The 20,858-nt window shown below is 43.1% G+C and overlaps 2 protein-coding genes across 9 annotated transcripts in view; both read left to right on the top strand.

Moving 5' to 3' along the window:
- The window catches only part of FOXM1 (forkhead box M1), a 31,244-nt gene extending 16,837 nt beyond the window's left edge, over positions 1-14,407 (top strand). For 5 of the 6 annotated variants that reach the window (XM_079991551.1, XM_079991549.1, XM_079991548.1 and 2 more), the window contains 4 exons: positions 1,469-1,513; positions 2,473-2,551; positions 3,784-3,953; positions 11,754-14,407. In XM_079991551.1, coding sequence (XP_079847677.1) covers positions 1,469-1,513; positions 2,473-2,551; positions 3,784-3,953; positions 11,754-12,815 — 1,356 coding nt within the window. In that variant the 3' untranslated portion in view covers positions 12,816-14,407. The remainder of the gene's footprint in view (positions 1-1,468; positions 1,514-2,472; positions 2,552-3,783; positions 3,954-11,753) is intronic. The other variant, XM_079991553.1, reaches the window with a different exon arrangement.
- Positions 14,408-14,689: 282 nt separating this feature from the next.
- On the top strand, positions 14,690-20,827 carry TEX52 (testis expressed 52). Of its 3 annotated transcripts, XM_079991746.1 has the most exons (4): positions 14,695-14,816; positions 15,812-15,984; positions 17,150-17,691; positions 20,551-20,827. In XM_079991746.1, the coding sequence occupies exons 3-4, from the start codon at positions 17,174-17,176 to the stop codon at positions 20,798-20,800; spliced, it is 768 nt and encodes a 255-aa protein (XP_079847872.1). In that variant the 5' UTR covers positions 14,695-14,816; positions 15,812-15,984; positions 17,150-17,173; the 3' UTR covers positions 20,801-20,827. The 3 variants fall into 3 exon arrangements, with proteins under 3 accessions (XP_079847873.1, XP_079847872.1, XP_079847874.1); XM_079991747.1 differs by lacking the exon at positions 15,812-15,984 and having other exon boundaries at positions 14,690-14,816; XM_079991748.1 differs by lacking the exon at positions 14,695-14,816 and having other exon boundaries at positions 15,812-15,848.
- The last annotated feature ends 31 nt before the right edge of the window (positions 20,828-20,858 follow it).

The following is a 20,858-nucleotide window of genomic DNA, read 5'->3' as shown; positions in this document are numbered from 1 at the left end:
AACTTGGATGAAGGAATTCAAGGGAGGTTTATCAAATTAGCAGATGACACCAAACTGGGAGGGGTAGCTAATGCTGCGGAAGACAGAATCAGGATAACAGATTGGAGAGCTGAGCCAATAGTAACAACATGAATTTCAATAGGACAAATGAAAGGTTCTGCAGTTAGGCGGGAAGAACCAGATGCACAACTATAAGATCAGGGACAACTGGTTTGCCAGTGGTAGATGTGAAAAGGATCCACAAGCTTAACATGACTCAACAGCAATGATGCAGCAGCAGAGAGCTAATGCTGTTCTAGGCTGTATCAACAGAAGTCTAGTGTCCAGATCAAGGGAAGGAAGAGTCCCACTCTATTCTGCCTTGGTCAGACCCCACCTGGAATACTTCAACCAGTTCTGGGCAATTTAAGAAGGATAATGACAAGCTAGAATGTGTGCAGGAGAACTATCTGACAGCTGTTTGACAGTGGAACTGACTGCCTTGGAAGGTAGTGGACTCCTTTATTGAAGGTTTTAAAACAGCTTGGATGGCCATTTGTCTGGAATTCTTTAGCTGTGATTCCTGCATTGCAATATAGGACCAGGTGATCCTTTGGGTCCCTTCCAATTCTGCCATGATTCTATGGTCCCCACCTCTAGTCTAGACACATGAATTCCTGGTTGCCATTGAGAAGTCATTTTTAAACATTGGGATGAAAACTGCTCCTAGGAATTAATGGAGTAATCCGATATATTAACATAGTAGTCAACGGGTAGCAGTATGTCTACCCTCAAGCAAAAGGCGTTCATCTGAAAAGTTTGTTTTTCACCAATGTTCAAAAAAAACGTCAAATCCAGATCGTTACCTTCCATTGCAGTTTGTAAAGGGCTTGGCTGACAGAGAGGCAGCCTGTTAATGGAGGTTGGAGGTTAGGCAGAGGTTTGGATTCCCTCCGTAGAAAATATGTCTCAGGTTTCTTCTAAGCCAAATCCACAGCTTATTTGCATACAGAAGCTTTGCACTCCAGTGCCTTGTAGATGCAAATGGGTTGTGTGTATACAGGTTGGCAAAAATTTAAAAACAACACCCCCCCCCCAAGACCCTAAGTAGGGAAGAAAAGGGGCTAATTTTTGCCATGTCTCCATGGATTGCTATTGACAACCCACACTTCTTTCCTTGCTAAGAGAAAGGTGTGTTTGGGGGCAGCAGGTTGCATGAACCTGGAAACCCGCTTTGTGGTTTGGCCTGGTTATTTTAAAAGTTTTTGTTGAAAAGAGCCTGTTCCTTGTTCTCCCCCAATCTAGCCTCAAACAGGGCTAACCTTCTGATCATTGGAAGCGTTTGGTATTGTACAAAACTTTCAGCATACTTTCTCACTGAGGACTCACAGATTGTTCTGTACTGTCTGCTGTGCCCAAATGTTCCTTTGTTCTCCGGTTTAGCTGACAATATCCTTTTCATTCCTTTTGTATACTTGGCCACCACCAGCCACTGGATGTGCAGTCACCAGCATCACCCGGGCTCTTGGAATCAGTAAGACCTTCCCTCCTGGTTGGGCTTGGGTTTCTTTCTTCCATCTTTTGGTGCCTGCAGATGTATAGAGGTTGCTTTACTAGTCAGAGCTGAGATCCTCCTGCAGCTTCCCCTTCTGTGCCTCCTTCAAGCGTGTGGAAAATGCAGGGGCCACCTTGGCTACCTCCAGTCACACTACTCAGACTGATGAGTAGATACTTAAGTTTATTCACCGCCTTTTAATTTGGGGGAACAAGCAAATATTTGGTCAAATGGTGGGTTTTCAGCACATTAAAACAACAACAACTTGCAAGTGCATTTTTAGATTATTTCTGTTGTAGTGCTTGGTTTAAAGGAGCAAATGAAGCCTCTTAATATATCTTTCTAGAACACGGTGAGAGAGAGCACAGTGGGGGGGGGGTGAGTGGAGGGCAGGCTCATGGCATCATCGCTTGCATCCTGACAGCAGCCAACAATGCTGATAGGACTGAAACTAAAAACTCTTTTCCATGTGATGATAATCTTGCAAATAGCTAGTTTGACTGACTCCGTGTATCAAGTGGCGCTGTCTCTGCTTGCTGCTGCTCCTTTTCTTCTGCCATTGTGCTCAAGCATGTTGAACTTGGGTAGAACGACACACACTGCACAATTAATCTTTTTATCTTTATTTCTTCAGGCAGTGAGAGTTATCAAACTCAGCTCCTTTCTCTCTCCACCCCCCCTTCCTGCCTGAAGAACAGCTGTGGAAGGAGTTCTGTTGTGCCACCTCTATGGGGTTTGTGGGGTGACAGTCAGCAAAGACAAGGGTGTCTGCTTGCAGCAGGAGGTGACACAGATCGCCCCATAGCTCTGTAGGACTGTGCCAGTTAAATTCCTTATATTAGTTCAGCACTGCCCTCCGGATCCATACAAAGCAGCTGGGCAATTGCAGCTTCTCTAACTTTTGTTTTCTTGTCTCTCTTAATCTAAAACTAATGTAGCAGCAAAAACGGCACATTCCAGATCTACAGAAGAATATGAGAAGCACTAGCAGTCGTAAAAATGAGCCACAGACTGCACGTGAGTGTATACTCTACATCTCTACCAATCCCAGAGAAAAATTCTTCTCCCTAACTAAACCCCAACAGTGGATTTAATGGGAACCGTGACAAGGGCGTTTTCTACACATGTTGGAGGTATTCAGCTGGTGTGCCTGTGAGGGCTGGAGGGCTGTAACGGAAAAGGCAAAGCAAGGCAGGAAGCAGAGACCAGCAAAGCAAAGTTCAGGGGGTAAATGTCAGTCCTCCGTAAGGGCCAGGCAGAATTCTTAGCCTGGGGGTGAACCCCTGTGTGAAACTGCAGCCCCGCAAAAGAGCCTCCAGGCACTCAGCAATACCTGGCAGTACCTGCTACATGAGAGCATGTACACTTACTTGCAGACAGTCTCAGGTTCAATCCTTACTTCTCCACTTAAAGAAGTACAGGGAAAGGCCTCTGTACTTGCCCGTCAGAGTAGCACTGATCTGGCAGGATCCTGGGTTAACTCTACAGAAGGCAGCTTCATTATTCAAGATCTTTCCAAGCTTCTTCCCCAGCGTCTGTCTGGATATAATACAAAGTCGACTAACTGGCTAAGGACTGGGACGTTCTGTGTATGTGGAGACACTGAAAATTCCCAGGTTTGAAATAAAAGGTCTATGTACAAGCATAAAGCATGGTGCTAGTGAACTACTTCCTAAGCCACAACAAGCTGTCAGTAGAATACAGTGGTGCCTCGCAAGACGAAAAGAATCCATTCCGCGAGTCTCTTCGTCTTGCGGTTTTTTCGTCTTGCGAAGCAAGCCCATTAGTGGCTTAGCGGATTAGCGCTATTAGCGGCTTAGCGGATCAGCTGTTAAGCGGCTTAGCGGATCAGCTGATAAGCGGCTTAGCGCTTAGAAAAAAGGGGGGGAAACCCCGCAGGAACTCGCAAGACATTTTCATCTTGCGAAGCAAGCCCATAGGAAATTCGTTTTGCGAAGCGCCTCCAAAATGGAAAACCCTTTTGTCTAGCGGGTTTTCCGTCTTGCGAGGCATTCGTTTTGCGGGGCGCCACTGTACTCACAATAGTCAGTCTAGTGTTTCCATTCCCAGAAAAGCAGCAAGGAATTACTCTTGTGTGCAGTTTTGAATCGAAGGAGGACGCTGATGCAACTGAGATGAAAGCAGAGATTTCCCAGTACAAAACTGGGAAGGCTCTGGTGCCTGATCAACTGAAATTGAGGAAGTATCTTTTATAGATACTGGGCTAAGACCTCTTTTTTCCTTCCTAGGCCGAAAAATGAAGCCCTTGCTGCCACGTGTCAACTCCTACCTAGTTCCAATTCACTTTCCTTTGAGTCAGTCCGTCATCCTTCAACCTTCTTCAAAGATGCCTCTTCCTGCATCCCAGGGTGCCTCAGAGACCATGCAGAGCAGCAAACCGGTGTGCATTGCTCCAAAGGTCAGACTGTATATCAGTACCCAACTCCATGCTTGTGCCTGAGAATGAGAATAAATTTGCAGCCTGGCTGTCGGGGCCGGCATTTCCCACTTCCAGAGTGGTTCCCCTCATTCCACATTTGTACTGAGGCCTTCCACATTTGTACTGAGGACTTCCGGGTTTAGCGCCATCGGTAATGGCGGAATTCCTCTGACCAAGAGGAATTTGCCCTGTGGGAATTTGGGTCTGGCCGCCACGGTGAAGGCGGAGACCCGTTAAAAATCGCAGGCGCTGAAGCCTGTGAACGTGGGGATTCGGCTGGCACCTTTTGCGCCTCCCCTGCTCGCGGGGAAACCCGATTTTGGGGATCCGGAGCGACGTGGGGTGAGCGACGCGGTGCTTTGAATCGACTGCTTTTTCTACGGAGCGAAGCCGCATAGCCGTTACCGGAGAGCGCTGACCTTTTCCTGTGGTTAATCGGACATTAAAGCAACTACCTGTGAGTAGAATGAAGTAGGAGAATTGGATTTTCAAAAAGCTTAAATTTGGCAACGAAAACGGGGGAGGTTCAACACAGGAAGTCCGCCTTCCCCCTTTTGTAAATAGACTGAAGCAAGGAAGCTGTAAGCTGAAGCCTTGGAAAGCCTACTTGTAAAGGGCTAAATTTTCACCGGGAAAAAATATCAATATTGAACCCCCCTCGGATGCAGGAGAAGGGGGGGGGAGTTTCGGACTGAATTTGCCTGCAGGAGAGAGTGGGAAGAGAGTTAAAAGCACTACCGCTCTGACCCTGGGAACGGGCTCCTATTGAGGTGCTTTGGAACGTTCGTTGACAGCTAGATAAATAAGAAGAGATACATTGAATTACATTCTTGTGACTGTTTCCGTCTGTGTTGTAAAGGACTAAAAGTTGAAAATTGAAACTAAGTCTACTTATTTGAACTGTATTTGGATATTTGGAAATTACAGACTAACACAAATAGAAACTGTTTCCCCCTAGAGGAAGCTGCTATTGTTACAAGAGCTGGGCTAGGGAATTTCCACTGCAAGATAAACTGTGTGACTGTGAGACTGACCTTGAATCTTTAAGTGTTATGGCAGATGGAAAGGAAAAAACAGATCAGCCAACTTCTGAAAAAACATTAAGGTCTGGGAAGACTTTGCAGCAGCCAAGGAGAGCCTCAACATCAGGTCCCTCTTCCTCTGCAGCTGCTGTGCCAGTACATTCTAAATTGAAAGGAATGTCAGAAGACGCTTTAGCGGTGGCACTAAGCAAGATAAGTGACTCTTTGGATCAACTTAACAAGAAAGTTGACACGGCAACTACTAAAATTGACTTAAACAGAGAAAGTATAAATTTAAATACAGAAAGTTTAAATAAGTTGGGACAAAAAGTGAATACCAATACAGAGGCTATTCAGAAATTGGTACAGGAGTCTACTTTGATACGGCAGACAGCGGAGGAAGCTAGGGAAAAAGCTGCTGCTGTGGAATGCAAAGTAACACAATTAGAGAGTGAAAGAGTTCCAGACCTGCAGAGGCAACTTGACGATCACAAATTGACCCTTTCTATGATTGAACTTAAAGAAAAACAGACGAACTTGAGGATCAGGGCTTTGCCTGAATTGGAGAAGGAAAGTTTGATAGACTTTCTAATGCAGGAATTTGCTGATTTTTTGGACGTGGATTTGGATCAAGAGGAATTTAAAATTGTGAGGGCTTTCAGACTTGGAAGAGGAGGGAAAAAAGAGAAAAATGGAATACGAGATTGTTTGATTACCCTCCGAACTAAAGAAGAGAGAGATAAAATTCTGGATTGGCACTATCGGAAGAACTTAGTAGTTAAACAGTCAAGTGTGGAAATTTTTAAAGACGTCCCAAAATATCTTCTGGATCTTAGGCCTGACTACGGAGATTTGGTTGTCCTGCTGAGAAAGAACAAAATCAAATTTAGGTGGGAGTTTCCCCAAGGTTTATCCTTCAGTTTCAAAGGAAGGAAAATCAAAATAAGATCGGTAGAAGACAAGGTAAAGTTTTTGGATAAATACGAAGAAGACTTGCAGAAGGAAGCTGGAAAAGAGCCAAGAGCATTGAACAGGAAATCGCCAGATAGAGGACTCGAGCAAAGAGCATTGGACAGAAGATCACCAAATAATGGAACAGTGGAGATAGCAGCATTATCTTTTGGATTGGACCCCCCAGTGAACCTGCCGTCGATACTACCAACAGAAGAAGAGCAAGCACTGGGGGCAGTTGGAGGAAAATCAGAGTAATTACATCATGGCACTGCAAATATTAAGTTGGAATGTTAATGGACTGAACTCCCCCGAAAAAAGGCGCAGAGTCTTTCATTTATTAAAAAAAGAACAATTGGACTTGATCTGCCTACAAGAAACACATGTGATAAGGCTACACAGGAAGATATTGAGTAATAAAAGATTGGGTCATGAATTTATTTCATTAGATAAAGTTTAAAAAAGAGGAGTAGTCCTCTATGCAAAAGAGAGCCTATCACCGAAATTTATATCCAAAGACGACCAAGGAAGATTTGTTGCAATCGAAATTCAATCACAAGGAGAGAAATTCTTGATAATAGGCATCTACGCACCAAATGAAGGAAAATTGGAATTTTTTAAGAAACTACATGAGAGTCTGTTGGATTATATGGACTATAAAATGATTTTGATGGGAGATATGAATGGAGTGGTGTCTACAAACATGGATAAGGCCCAGAGACAGGTAGTCACCAAAGATGGTAGACTACCAAAAACTTTTTTTGACATGACTGAAAATATGGACTTAGCTGATATTTGGAGAATGAAGAACCCTCTGGGAAGAGAGGGAACTTTCTTCTCTGAGGCTAAAATGACATGGACAAGAATTGACCAGATTTGGGTAACTAGAGGATTGGCTCCGAAGACCAGTAAAGTGGAGATTTGCCCCAAGACTTGCTCTGATCATAATGCAGTGAAGATGGAAATGAGATTGACGCCAATTGGTTCCTTCAGATGGAGGATGAATGACACATTGTTTAGGAGTGAAGAAGTGATCAAGAAGGCCCAAAAAACCTTGAGAGACTATTTCGAGACAAATATGAGCACAACAGTGGAAAAAAGAGTAATCTGGGATGCAAGCAAGGCGGTCATGAGATAATTCCTGATACAACAGAATGCAATTAAGAAGAGAACCCAAAATGAAAAAAAGGATAAAATTTTGGAAAAAATAAAGTAAGGTGAGAAGAAGTTGAGAGTAAAACCAAAATCACAGGAGATCCTGAAAGAGATAAAGTTATATCAAGTACAATACATGAAATTGACGAATCAGGAAATAGAATGGAAGATCAAACAGATGAGACAAAAGACATTTGAATCGGCAAATAAATGTGGGAAATTGCTGGCTTGGCAAATAAAAAAAGACAAAAACTTAATACTATTACGAATTTGGAAGTGGAAGGAAAGAATATCCAGAACCGAGTGGAGATTAGGAAGTGTTTCCAGAGGTATTTTAAACAACTTCATACACAGGAAAAGGAGAAGGAAATGGATATTGATCGATTTTTGAAAATAAATGGATTACATAAAATCTCTCAGGGAAACCAGTTAATGTTGAACTATAAAATAACAGATCAGGAAGTGGAAGGGGCCATCCAGGATATGCAATTAGGTAAATCTCCAGGACTGGATGGATTGTCTTCAAGGTACTACAGGTCTCTGAAAGAATGGTAAATACAACCACTGAAGGAAGTCTGTAACGAAATATTGGAGGGGAAAAGGGCACCAGAGTCGTGGAAGGAAGCCTATATTACACTTATACCGAAAACAGAGACTGAAAAGACACAGCTTAAGAACTACCGCCCCATATCGTTGCTTAATGTGGATTACAAAATTTTTGCAGATATTTTGGCAAAAAGATTAAAAAAGGTGTTAATAGAAGAAATTCATAAAGACCAAGCCGGCTTTCTCCCGGGCAGACATTTGTCTGATAATACAAGAAATATAATTAATATTTTAGAAAAATTACAAGTGAATATTAATACTAAGGCAGTTTTGATTTTTGTGGACGCAGAGAAGGCCTTTGACAACATCTCTTGAAGTTTTATGAAGAAGAATTTACAGGGGATGGGGGTAGGCCAAGGTTTTGAAAATGGTATAGGTGCAATTTATTCAGAGCAAAAGGCAAAATTAATTGTGAATAATGTAGTGACAGAAGAGTTTAAGATTGAGAAAGGAACACGACAAGGTTGCCCAATCTCTCCATTGCTTTTCATATCGGTCCTGGAGGTTTTGTTAAATATGATCAGAAAGGACCAATTGGTTAAAGGCATACAAGTGGGAGCTAAACAGTACAAATTGAAAGCATTTGCCGAGGATTTAGTATTGACTTTGCAGGAGCCAGAATCTAGTACCAAAAGGGTACTGGAATTGATTCAAGAATTTGGTCAGGTAGCAGGTTTTAAGTTGAACAAGACGAAAACTAAGGTTCTAGAGAAAAATTTAACTGTGAATGAGAGAGAGAAGTTCCAGGAAGAGACAGGACTAACATTGGTTAAGAAAGTGAAATATTTAGGGGTTAACATGACTGCTAAGAATGTTAATTTGTTTAAAGATAACTATGAAAAATGTTGGACTGAGGTGAAAAAAGACTTAGAAATATGGTCAAATTTGAAGCTATCATCGCTAGGCCGAATTGCTGTGATAAAAATGAATGTATTGCCAAGGATGTTGTTTTTGTTTCAAACTTTGCAGATTTTGGACAAGATGGACTGTTTCAAGAAGTGGCAGAGAGATATTTCTAGATTTGTCTGGCAGGGCAAGAAGCCTCGAATAAAATTTAAGATACTAACTGATGCTAAAGAAAGAGGTGGATTTGCCCTGCCAGACCTCAAACTTTATTATGAATCAGCCGCATTTTGTTGGCTGAAGGAATAGCTGCTTCTTGAAAACACTGACGTATTGGATTTGGAAGGGTTCAACAATGTATTTGGTTGGCATGCATATTTGTGGTATGATAAGGTCAAAGCACATAAAGCGTTTAAAAACCATATTGTCAGAAAAGCACTGTTTAATGTTTGGATAAGATATAAGGATTTGTTAGAAAATAAAACCCCAAGATGGTTGTCACCAATGGAAGTGAAGGCACAGGAAAAACTCAATATGGAGGCCAATTGGCCGAAATATTGGGAAATTTTGGAACAAGTTGGAGACAGAATAAAACTGCAAAGCTTTGAGAAATTAAAAAATAAAATGCAAGATTGGCTCCATTATTATCAAATAATGGAGTCATATAATTTGGATAAAAAAGTTGGCTTCCAGGTGGAAAAATCAAAATTGGAAACAGAATTGTTAGATCCCAAAACTAAGAATCTGTCAAGAATGTATAACTTGCTGTTGAAATGGAATACTCAGGACGAAACGGTGAAATCTGCTATGATTAAATGGGCACAAGATGTTGGACATAACATTATGATGGCTGACTGGGAACAGTTATGGACCACAGGTATGAAATTTACGGCATGTAATGCCCTAAGAGAGAATTTAATGAAAATGATTTACAGGTGGTACATAACGCCACTCACGCTTGCAAAGATCTATCACTTGCCTGAAAATAAATGTTGGAAATGTAATAAGACTGAAGGTACATTCTTTCACCTTTGGTGGACATGCCCAAGGATTAAGACATTCTGGGAGATGATTTATAATGAAATGAAAAAGGTATTTAAATATACCTTCCTGAAGAAACCAGAGGCCTTTCTCCTGGGCATGGTCGGCCAATTGGTGCCAAAGAAGGATAGAACTTTTTTTATGTATGCGACAACAGCAGCAAGAACACTCATCGCGAGGTACTGGAAGACACAAGATTTACCCACCTGGGAAGAATGGCAGATGAAGTTGATGGACTATATGGAACTGGCGGAAATGACTGACAGAGTCCGAGACCAGGGAGAAGAGTCGGTGGAGGAAGATTGGAAAAAATTTAAAGATTATATACCGAAATACTGTAAAATTAAGGAGCTTTAGAAAAAAGGTGGAATAAAGTTATATGGCTTTGGCAGAAATGTTAGAAGGAACTAGGCATAGATAGATGGTTAATGTATTAAAAGGGGGAAAAACTAGGTTACAATATGTTAAAATTAACTATAAGACAGAAAATAGATGAAGATGGAAAGGACTTGCTGAAATAGTTAATTGAAGTGGAATACAAAAAGGGAGGTATTGAGGAAGTCAATAAAATAAGGGTATGAAAGTTAAGATCGAAAAGATTGGAAGTGTTTTTAATTGTTTTTGTTTTGTTTTGCTAATTTAATGTTTTATGTAGTGTTTTTTGTTTTTGTTTGTTTAACCTTTCTTTTTGTAATTTTCAAAATCTTAATAAATATTATTTAAAAAAATAAAAATAAAATGATTTGATAGTGCTGTTTTGTAAAGGATATTGCACTCATTGGGTTTAATCGCCACAATCACCCGAGACATTATCATCATAATCAGATAAAATAAAAAAAAAATCCTTCCAGTAGCACCTTAGAGACCAACTAAGTTTGTTATTGGTATGAGTTTTCGTGTGCATGCACACTTCTTCATATATCTTGTAGATGGACTTCCATTTCATGCAGCTCAGTGTGGTGCCTTCCATAGTTCTAGTTACAGGTAGATAGCCATGTTGGTCTGCCGCAGTCTACAACAGACCAACACAGCTACCTACCTGTAACTATCATCATCAGATGTATGCGTCACTTATTGTATACTATACATCACATCTTTAAGCAACTTACAAAAGATTGAGAACCAAAAAGGCATAGCAGAAAATAAAAGCAATACCTTAAAACCGCTTCAATGACCCATAAAGAAGCAATCCAAAATTACGAAATTGTTTAAATGGTTTTAAAAGCTCTCAAAGCAGCTTACAAAACAAATTAAGTACCAGTATACACCAGTAGAAGAGGAGCAAAAAAAACAAGTTGTAGTTTGTATTCCCATTTTGTTTTGTTTTTTCTGTTGTGCACCACCCTGGGATCTTTGGATGAAGGGTGATATACAAATTTAATTAGTAAAGAATAAAAAATAAAATACATTTACTGCACAGCCGTATGCATTATCTACTCAAAAGGCAGTCCCATTGGGTTCATGGGGCTTACTCCCAGGTAGGATTGAAAACCTAAAGCCAGCATATAGGGATCCCAAATACGATTAAAAGCTTGAAAGAAAAGGATGAATTTTGGGGCCCAAAGGATTAAAATGGAACCTGTCTGAGGAGGGAGTTCCCCAGTGCTCTGAACCAGTCCTACAGGATTCAGAGAGCTTGAAATAAGGAGCTGACTAGCCTCCAGTTATCAGCTGCCCACGAGGGCTGCTTGGACTTGGGGGTAAAAGGCAGCATTTCTTTCACAGCTGATCCTGTTGAACGTGTGCTGCTTGTGTAGCCTAGGGACAGGGAAGATTTGACCCTCCAGATGTTGTTGGACCTTTTGGCTATACCTGCCTCTGGCATGTGGTCCCCCAAGTACTGGAGTCTTTCGGGGGATGAGAGTGACACTGCTCCCCAATACTAAGAGAGAGGGAGAGCAACCTCTTGCTTTGCCCTCATCTTCATATGTCAATTGCCAGGAAGAGATTTCTCCTCACAGTGCACATTTGTGGAAAGTTCGTTACAAATGGCTAATTGATATTAAGCAGAGCACCCATCAAGACACACATACACACACATCTGTATCTTAATGTAATGTCCTTAACTTTTCTGTTACTTCCTTGTTTTGTGAGGGTTTTTTTATCAATATCTTGCTGTCAAATATACTTTACTGTCTCTCATTCTGTCTTCCTATTGCAGGTGTTGCCGTCCAGTGAAGAGCCAACCCTGCTCCCAGCTCCCATCCCCATCAAGGAGGAGACTTGTGATGGAGAGTTATCTCCATTTACATCCCAGCAGTCCATAAAGCAGGACGCCTGTTGGATCAGCAAAGAATCATTCTCCGCAGCCCTGCATATAAAAGAGGAGAGTGACAACTTTCATTCCAACACATGGGCCCCTCGGTTTCTCCCCACAGTGTCTACAAAGGTAGAGCCAGCGCAACTGGGTGAACAACCAGACATAGTTCTTCCAGCCCCACCTGCAAAGCAGAAGAGAGCATTTACAGCTCTCAAGTCACCATCCCGGAGCAAGTTGGACACACTGGTTATAAAGAGACAAGAAATGGGCAGATCCAGAAGGAAACAGCACTTAGCCCTGCCTTCCTCTGAAGAACCAGTCCTCCTCCTGCAACCCACCAGTAGGTCAGAGTCATGCACGGTGGGAAATGACCCTCCCTTTGCAACAGATACTCATCCTCTGGAAAGTACATCTCAGTTTAGTTGCTCTCAGGGAGAAGTCATTCCTTTTAAATCTGCAATAAAAGAGATGTTCTGCAAGCTGCCCATTTCTTCCGTACCTAGTAAAGCCCCCATAACCACCCCAGCACCATTCCTGGCAACTACTGACCCCTGGAGATTGGCACCTTTTGTCAAGGAAACTGGTGATCTGCTTTGCAGTCCTGTGAGAACTCCTCCAACCTCATTAATATCCCTTCAGGGGAACCTGGACATCCTGGGACTTGGCAGCACTCCCTTACGGCCATCGTTATGTGATTCCCCACAGCTGCCACTCCTAAATGCAGAAACCAATGACATGGTCTCTGGGCCCTTGACCAGCTCTCCTGCAACCAGCAAACAGTCGTCCCCAGAGCTTCAAGCCTCTGCTCTTCCTGAAAACCACTCATTCTTGGAAGGCTTGGTCCTGGACACCATGAATGACAGTTTGAGCAAAATTCTACTAGATGTCAGTTTTCCTGGCCTCGAGGATGACAACTTGGGTACTGATCTCAGTTGGTCACAGTTAATTCCTGAACTGAAATGACCACATTTTGTTTATAGATTCTGGTTTAGTGCAAACCACCAAGGGATGCAGTTGGTGGGTTGTTTTTTAACTGACTCCCAAGCTGTTATCACATTAGGATGATCCTATCATATAGCTGGTCATAGAATGATCCAGAAGCTGCTTGGAGTCCTAATGGATATTGCTATTGATTGGACAGAGCCAATCCACTGGACAATCAATGACATCTAAGTCTGTTACTTACAAAACATAGTGAAAATCCCTTTTAATAGCCCTCCCATTTGATAGAGCATCTAATGTACATATGTTGGCCTTTGTATATATTTGTATATTTTAGTGCCTTTTAAAGTATAAAGATGGTGACTAAATGCAAAAGAAGATGAGATTCTTGTATGTTTAATATGTTTAATAACTGCAGAGGGAACATCAGCTGGTTCTGTTTGTAAATAAAAGAGATGCACCTGCCAAAAGTTTTCTGTTACACTACACATTAAATGCAAGTGCTCTGAAATCCTACGTGGCCTTCGGTCACTTATTTCCACTTATGGAAATAACTATAACAAATAACTATTCTTTGTTTTGTGCCTTTAATAGGAACCTAGCATGAAGGAATTTAGCAGCCAAAGCATTTCCCATTTCTATGTCCATATGAAGAGAAAGCTTTAGCTACACAACTTTTTATTCCAGGCTCCTATTAAAGGAACAGGAGTAGGGCCAGGAAAAAAATACATTGGCAACCCTATTCAGAATTCATACACCAGCAGATTGAAATGTCTCTAATCAGAAAAGGGAGATTTTGATTGCCATAGAGACAACTTATAAATATGCTCGGGTGGGATTTGGAGCTGCTGCGTTTTAAATCTCACTGTCACTGCTGATGTCACTTTTCCTGAAACACCTGGTGCTTAAATGCCCAGCAGAGCAGTGGCGCGGCTTAGATGCTCTAAAATCCTCCCAGTAGGGCAAAAGTAACTTCTAACCTAGCACAGCCACACAGACAGGCACCACTTCCAAGTAGTGATTCGTGCAAGCAGGGTTGGAAAAAACATGGCCACTACCAGGTAGGAATGCCTGCCACTGTAGTCAAACCAGGTCAGATGCTGCTTCCTTTTTAGGGACATGCTATTCAAAGTTTTAGAATGATTGGCTAAAGTGGGGCTCTCTGTTGTTGGATGGACCCAGCTTTCATCAGCCCCAGCAGGGCCAAAAGCGAGGGGTGATGGAGGTCCAGCAACATCTGGAGGGCCAAACCAGATCCAACCCAGGCACCAATTAGCTTCCCAACTTGAGCACTTGATGTAACCTTCAGCAATTAGAGAAATGGGGAAGTGCTTCAAAAATTGATCCCGTAATCTTCATTTGGGGAAAGGGAGCACTTTTAAGCAGGAGATCAAACTTCAAACACACATTTTAAAAACTTGTTTCCCTTCTCTTATATCATATGGGTGAAAAGAAAAGAAAGCAATTGTGTGAAATGTGATTTGTCTTATGCATTGCCTAGCCTTGCCTTAAAAAATAAATGAATCAATAACCCCTGCATAGAAGTACTTCAGCCACAGTCTGTGTTTGTGTTTCTTCTAACAACCTATGCAATAAAGCCAGAGTAGAAAGTGTGATTCTGAGCAGTATGTTTCCTTAGCATCTTTCATGAGTCTGCATGGGCCAGCATTAGCCTTTGTGAATTGGTGTCCCCATTCCTCTATTCTTAGAGATTGATTTTCCTTCCTTTGGATTGTTCTCAACAATTCCTATAAGGATTTTAGGATCACCAAGCCATTCATTCAGAAGCAGAAGCTGTTCATCAAGAGCCTGGGATGTTTTCTTAATTTCCTTCTATATGCCACCCTCACTTTGAAACTTTGCCTGAAGTCACAGTTCCTGGCACATGACATCACAACTAGTTGCTGTGGGAATTTATCACGCATGTGTGAGCCAGGAAGCCAGCTTGGAAACATCAAAGCACACAATGGAATAGAACACAGCTGCAGACAGAAGGAAAAGGAGCCCTTAGGAAGAATAAAGGCAAGCAAATCCCCGGCATCTTCTCCAGGGGCAATTGTGATTTTCCCATCTCAATGGCAGCATAGCATAGGGAACATCTGCCCAAGGAGCTCTGAGTTATTTGGTCACATTCAGCATAGACTTAAACTGGCGTATTCCAGACACTCCAACTTCCCAGGGAGACTTGGAAATAGTAAGTGAACGTTCTCAGCACCCTCACTAAACTACAGTTATTTGGGGGGAAGGCCAATGGTATAAAACCAATCGCAATCACCTGCTCATCTCCCAATATGATTTATCCCATCATCTGCCACCAATTTCCCCTTCTGCATTCTACACAGATTCAATGTACAATGCATTCCACTGCATTCTACAATTGTACTCAGGGCAACTGGTCAGTTTCCATACAAAAGAATAAATGAACAACTGTGAAATAAAAAATGGCAATAACCATAAATCAGTGGGAGAACAATTCAACCTATTGGGGTATTCTGTAACTGACCTTAAGGTGACCATTCAAAGGAAGATTACAACATGAAACAGCTGAATTTCAATTCACCAAAAAGTTCAGTGCTGTCACCATAGGAGCTAATATTTGAGGGGGCCAGCCCCCCCCCCCAGTTGATGTGCATTGCCACAAAAATGGTGTGTGTCTGCTATGTCATGTCACCAATTCTGCAGGGTGGAGCTTACCTGCCTCCTCCCCAATATTTTATTCAAGTTGCCACCCCTGTATGACATGTGAGTTAAATAGAGACAAAGCCTTTCCATCGTTTTCACCACATTGCGCATGTTAATGAGCTGACCAATTCCAGGATAAATCTGCTGTCAATGTTTCTTTTGAATGGTTCTCTGTTAATATAATCATTTCAGTAATGCTGAGTAATTATCACCAATCTGGTACAGCAAAAGATGTGCCTTTTTAGCATATATTTAAGCTCTGATTATCACTTAAATGTTTTCTCTCGACTCCTTTATATACCTCTCAACTGCTGATGACATGGGATTGAATCCAGGAAAGCTATGGCCATAACGAATTGCTTAGTCTTCAAGGTGACACAATACTTGCTTTGATATCTCTCTGGAAATGTTATGTTCCAAGATATACAGGAGTCTCAGATGGCAGTTCTTGTGCCTCTTTTGCTCTGCGTTTCTGCTGTGGGAAGGACAGCGAGTTTGCCACTGTAAGGTATGACAAGCCTCATTATGTGTCCTTGACAGGGCCAAAGTGAAGGAAATGCACATTCCCCAAAGCCTGCTGGGGATCAGAATGGTCAGAAAATGTACAAAATTCAGACAATATGTGCACATTTTCCAAAGCCTGTTGGAGATTATGCAGTGCTGTAACTATGGGGGTGCTAGCCGAGTTCTTTGCCCCAGGCGAAGCCTCCAGAGGCTTCCCAGCATGTATGTGTGTGGACTCAATTGCATGTGGAAGGGTGCCAGATTGGATCTTTAACCCGGGTGAAATAAAGCATAGTTTTGCCCTTGGACTATGTATACCGACTGGGAAATTTGCACAAGTCCCTCTTTGTAGAAGAATGAGGTGCACATTTCCATTATGCCTGGTGAGTGTGCACAGTGGCAGGTAACTCCTCAGCTTCTGTTCTTCTTAATGTCTGCACTATTCCTGCAGCTGCATAATGAGTTAGAGATGTGTTTAAACTTTTCTTCGTCTTTCTCTGTAAGCATTGTACTAGTCAGCCTCTTAATTAAACTTTTTTTTAAAAAATGTAAATATTGTGGCTGAGATTATTATCAAATAGCTTGCTTATCTGTGCAGCCTTCCTGCTCATTCACAGAATCTCAACTGGAAAATAGACAAGGAGGCAGGGGAGGCAGCTGTTCCCCATTTTATGGGATGCCTTATTCTCGGTTTCTTGGCCTATGCACAGTAAATGATCACACGCACTTCATCTTTGTTGAGGAGAGAGAACACTCACCAGGAGCAGATGCATCTTGTGACAGCACGAAAGAGAGTCATAAAAGAAAAACGCTAGACTCCTGCTCAAAAGAGCTTACAATCTGAATGTTGACTGTTGGGGAGACAGCAAATGAAATGCAGGAAAGGGTAGCAAAGTGTTTTTCTTGTAAAGGATTCTTAAATCGTAGATCTCCTTGTTAACTGCAACTGTTGTCTTATATGGCTGCCAAGGATTGAAGGAAGAGAACATGGGACTGGGACATGTGGAAGCAGGGTTCCATAGCTAGGACTATGTTACGATGGGTATTTTACATTTCTTATGCCTTAGGATCTTCAAAAACTGAAGCTGGGTATTGCAGTAGGGCATCATCTTGTAGGCCAATACTGGGGCTTCTGATGTCTCTGAACGCCCTTCTTTCCCCCTGCCTAGGGTTAATCTGAATTCCTATTCAAGATGACCACATGGAAAGAGAGGCACTTCCTCTGTACAGACAAATATGTGTCATGGCCAGGGTTTTCTCCAAGACCCTACCATAAACTGGCTGTTGAAAGACCACCCCACACAGATGCCAAAATAAGTGTCAGTCACAAAATACGTTGCCCAGTGGAAGAGGATAGCCTATGGCACGTCTGGGGATACCATACATGGCTGGATGTAGGGAGGTTGCCAGCAATCTATCGCCCAAGACCGGATAAGCCTTTTGATAGCAACACATGGCGATGGATCACAGCTCCCAGGAAAGGATTCATGGCTGTGCCGCCAGTCCCACCTCCTTCGCAGTTGGATGGGAACACCTACATTAAGTTCATTGAAGGGGACGCGTTGTTTGTGGATCGGAGACATAAAGAGAGAGTTCTGACCCGAACAAAGAACGAAATGAAACGGTGTGATCAACTCAAACTGAGGAGTGAGTGCCGAGCTCCTCCTTTGGACGTTGAAGGAAATATTATGCCTCCAAAAGGTTTCATTCGGTAAGATATACTCCCCTCCTTAACACTTTGTTCTACCAACTGTTGAAGGTGCCCTTTAGATGAAGCCCCAACCACATGAGAGCAGCTTTTCCTCAACTGGATCCTACATGGCTAGGTGCTGCGATAATACTATCATATGGGTGGGGGTGACTCTATGGGTCTTTTCCCACATAATTAGGAAGAGGTAAGGTATCCCTCCTCAGGTGGGATAGGCAAAACCACTATCCCTATGGGTAAAGGTAAAGGAACCCCTGACCATTAGGTCCAGTCGTGGCTGACTCTGGGGCTGCGGCACTCATCTCGCTTTATTGGCAGAGGGAACCAGCGTACAGCTTCCGGGTTATGTAGCCAGCATGACTAAGCTGCTTCTGGCAAACCAGAGCAGCGCACGGAAACGCCGTTTACCTTCCCGCCGGAGCGGTACCTATTTATCTACTTGCACTTTGACATGCTTTTGAACTGCTAGGTTGGCAGGAGCAGGGACCAAGCAACGGGAGCTCACCCCGTCGCAGGGATTCGAACCACCGACCTTCTGATCAGCAAGTCCTAGGCTCTGTGGTTTAACCCACAGTGCCACCCGGATAGGCAAAACCACCAGTTTCAGTTTTTCCCAATCTTAAATTCAATTTGCCACATTTCCACATCAGTTTACAATTTTAAAAAGATTTATTTTTTAAAAATTGTGAGTGATGCTGCCTTGGGCGAGGCAAGATGGCGAGCACAACGGCCACGCCAAACTCCCACGCTGCCATCACCGCCACCATCAAAGGGGAGTCCAAAACGACAAGCAAAGAGGCCACGCGGAGCCCCACCACCGCCGTCCGATGATCTCGATCCCACCAGGACCGAAAGTACCCCAACAAAGCTCCGGGACCTGGAGCTCATAACCCACCTACTCTCAGTAGCCAGAAACCTCATAGCTAGACACTGCAGGGATAAACATGGAACACTGGTATCAAGTAGTATGGGGAACAGTCTTACTAGGAAAGCTAACCAATAGACTGAAACTGACACGGGGAGCTATAGGACGTCTTCACTCTGGTATGGCTCCCCTTTATCAGATACACAGCCCAACAAGACAACAACACGAACCCACTGACAGCATGATTCATTATGGCTAACTTGACCCAAAACCCGTCCCCCATGCACAAACAAATCTCACTGCAGCCAATCAAAGACCCTACATCCTAGGCCACCCCAACCTCTCTCACCAAGAAACCTAACATGCGAATAGAATCTACCCAAGTGACGCTGACACAACCCCCCCCATATACTAAGTAAAAGAATATAGGCTTCACCATACCACCTCCTCTCTCCCACCCCCTTTTCTTCCCAGCCCTATGCTGCATATAACACCAATGTCTCACGACAAATGTAACTGATCTGTAGAAAACACAACCTGAAGAAAGAGCTTTTATAAACAAGGAAATCTTTAATAAAAATCATTTTAATACATATATATATATAATGAGTGTTTTAGGGCACATTTCTCCTAATATACATATTGGGCCAGGCATAATGTGCATTTTTGTATGTTATTTTCACACAAGTACCTTTTTTATGCACATTTCCTAAAATATATTGCTGTATACATTTCTTTATTATTAGAGAACAGCACTGCAGAACTTGGAAAGTGCAAAGTTCAAAGGATAGCTGGTTCACTTACTGTTTTAGGAGGTGCTGAATCCCCCAGAAAGTGGTGGACTGTCCTTCCTTGGAGGTTTTCAAGCAGAGACTGGGTGGGCATCTGTCATGGATGTTTTCGTTGAGATTCCTGCATCGCAGGGGCCTGGATTCGATGATCCTCAGAATCATTTTGAACTATACTATGATGCACAAAGTGGGACGCAGGTGGCGCTGTGGGTTAAAGCCTCAGCGCCTAGGACTTGCCGATCGAAAGGTCGGCGGTTCGAATCCCTGCGGCGGGGTGCGCTCCCGCTGCTCGGTCCCAGCGCCTGCCAACCTAGCAGTTCGAAAGCACCTCCGGGTGCAAGTAGATAAATAGGGACCGCTTACCAGCGGGAAGGTAAACGGCGTTTCCGTGTGCGGCTCTGGCTCTGGCTCTGGCCAGAGCAGCGATGTCACGCTGGCCACGTGACCCGGAAGTGTCTCCGGACAGCGCTGGCCCCTGGCCTCTTAAGTGAGATGGGCGCACAACCCCAGAGTCTGTCAAGACTGGCCCGTACGGGCAGGGGTACCTTTACCTTTACCTTATGATGCACAAATGGAGCCAATCCTGTGCTCCCACAGAGCCTCAAGCCCACATCCATCTTGGTTAGTGGCAGAGGCACCACTGCCAGAGGGCTACTGCTGTGGCTTTGCCCCCTCCAGCAAGCAGCTCCCTCCCAGAACACCTGCATGGTGTCATCTTTCTTCTTCTCTAGTCACATCCCCAACTAAACTGCAGTCTCACAAAATACACACACTTCTGGAAAAATAGCTAAGCAGGAAATTCCCCTTAGAAATAGCAAGAATATGACCTTCTACTTAATGGGAAATCCCTAATTCAAATCTCACCTCAGTCTCAAACACACAAGGACTCAGCTACATTAGTATATAAAAAAAGAGCATTCTGAATGTGATACAAACATGCAACACCAGATGGCGCTGGAGAGTTTTTAAAAAAATTCAATGCAATTTTCCATAGCATTCCCCCCCCCTTTTGTTATAATGATTTCTGACTTAATAGCTCAGCCCACCCCCCGTGTGTAGACCCACTCTAGGTAGTTTTGGGCTTCTTCTTTTTTGAGCTTCAATGCCCATTAGCAAAGTGAAATCATGCACTGTTTATACATTTCAAGTCCTCAAAATCTTCCACATAAGCATTATCATTTATGTTGCTTTCTTAATTATGTACAGATACAAGCGCCTGCTTCCAAAGAAAAGCCCAGCCTCGCTTTGTGTCCAACTGCGGCCTGTCACACCTCCTCCTAGGGACTGCTGGGATCACCCTTGTCCAAACCTCCAACCCCATTACCAGGAGGCAGCTGTCAAGTTTGCCCTGAAGAACAGCAGCCCCATCTACCCAGAGGTGGTGGAAAAATACCAGGAACTGGCTCTTTCTGGGAGTAAAATAAGGCCATGTACACCTGTCACTGTCACTGAATAAATGGAAGGGGGTGAAGCCTGAAATTCACAGGGCTACTGAAGAGTTATGTTGGAAGTTC

Source organism: Podarcis cretensis (assembly GCF_951804945.1).
Source record: "Podarcis cretensis genome assembly, chromosome: 9".
Lineage (NCBI taxonomy): Eukaryota > Metazoa > Chordata > Lepidosauria > Squamata > Lacertidae > Podarcis > Podarcis cretensis.
The sequence above is the reverse complement of the archived record's forward strand: the minus strand, read 5'-3'. Positions and strand labels throughout refer to the sequence as shown.

What these genes read in the sequence shown, in the direction of transcription:
- TEX52 (XM_079991747.1), top strand. Translation starts at nt 17,174, where the DNA reads ATGACCACATGGAAAGAGAGGCACTTCCTCTGTACAGACAAATATGTG. An exon ending in CCTCCAAAAGGTTTCATTCG is followed by an intron (nt 17,692 to 20,550) that starts GTAAGATATACT and finishes AATTATGTACAG; the next exon opens with ATACAAGCGCCTGCTTCCAA.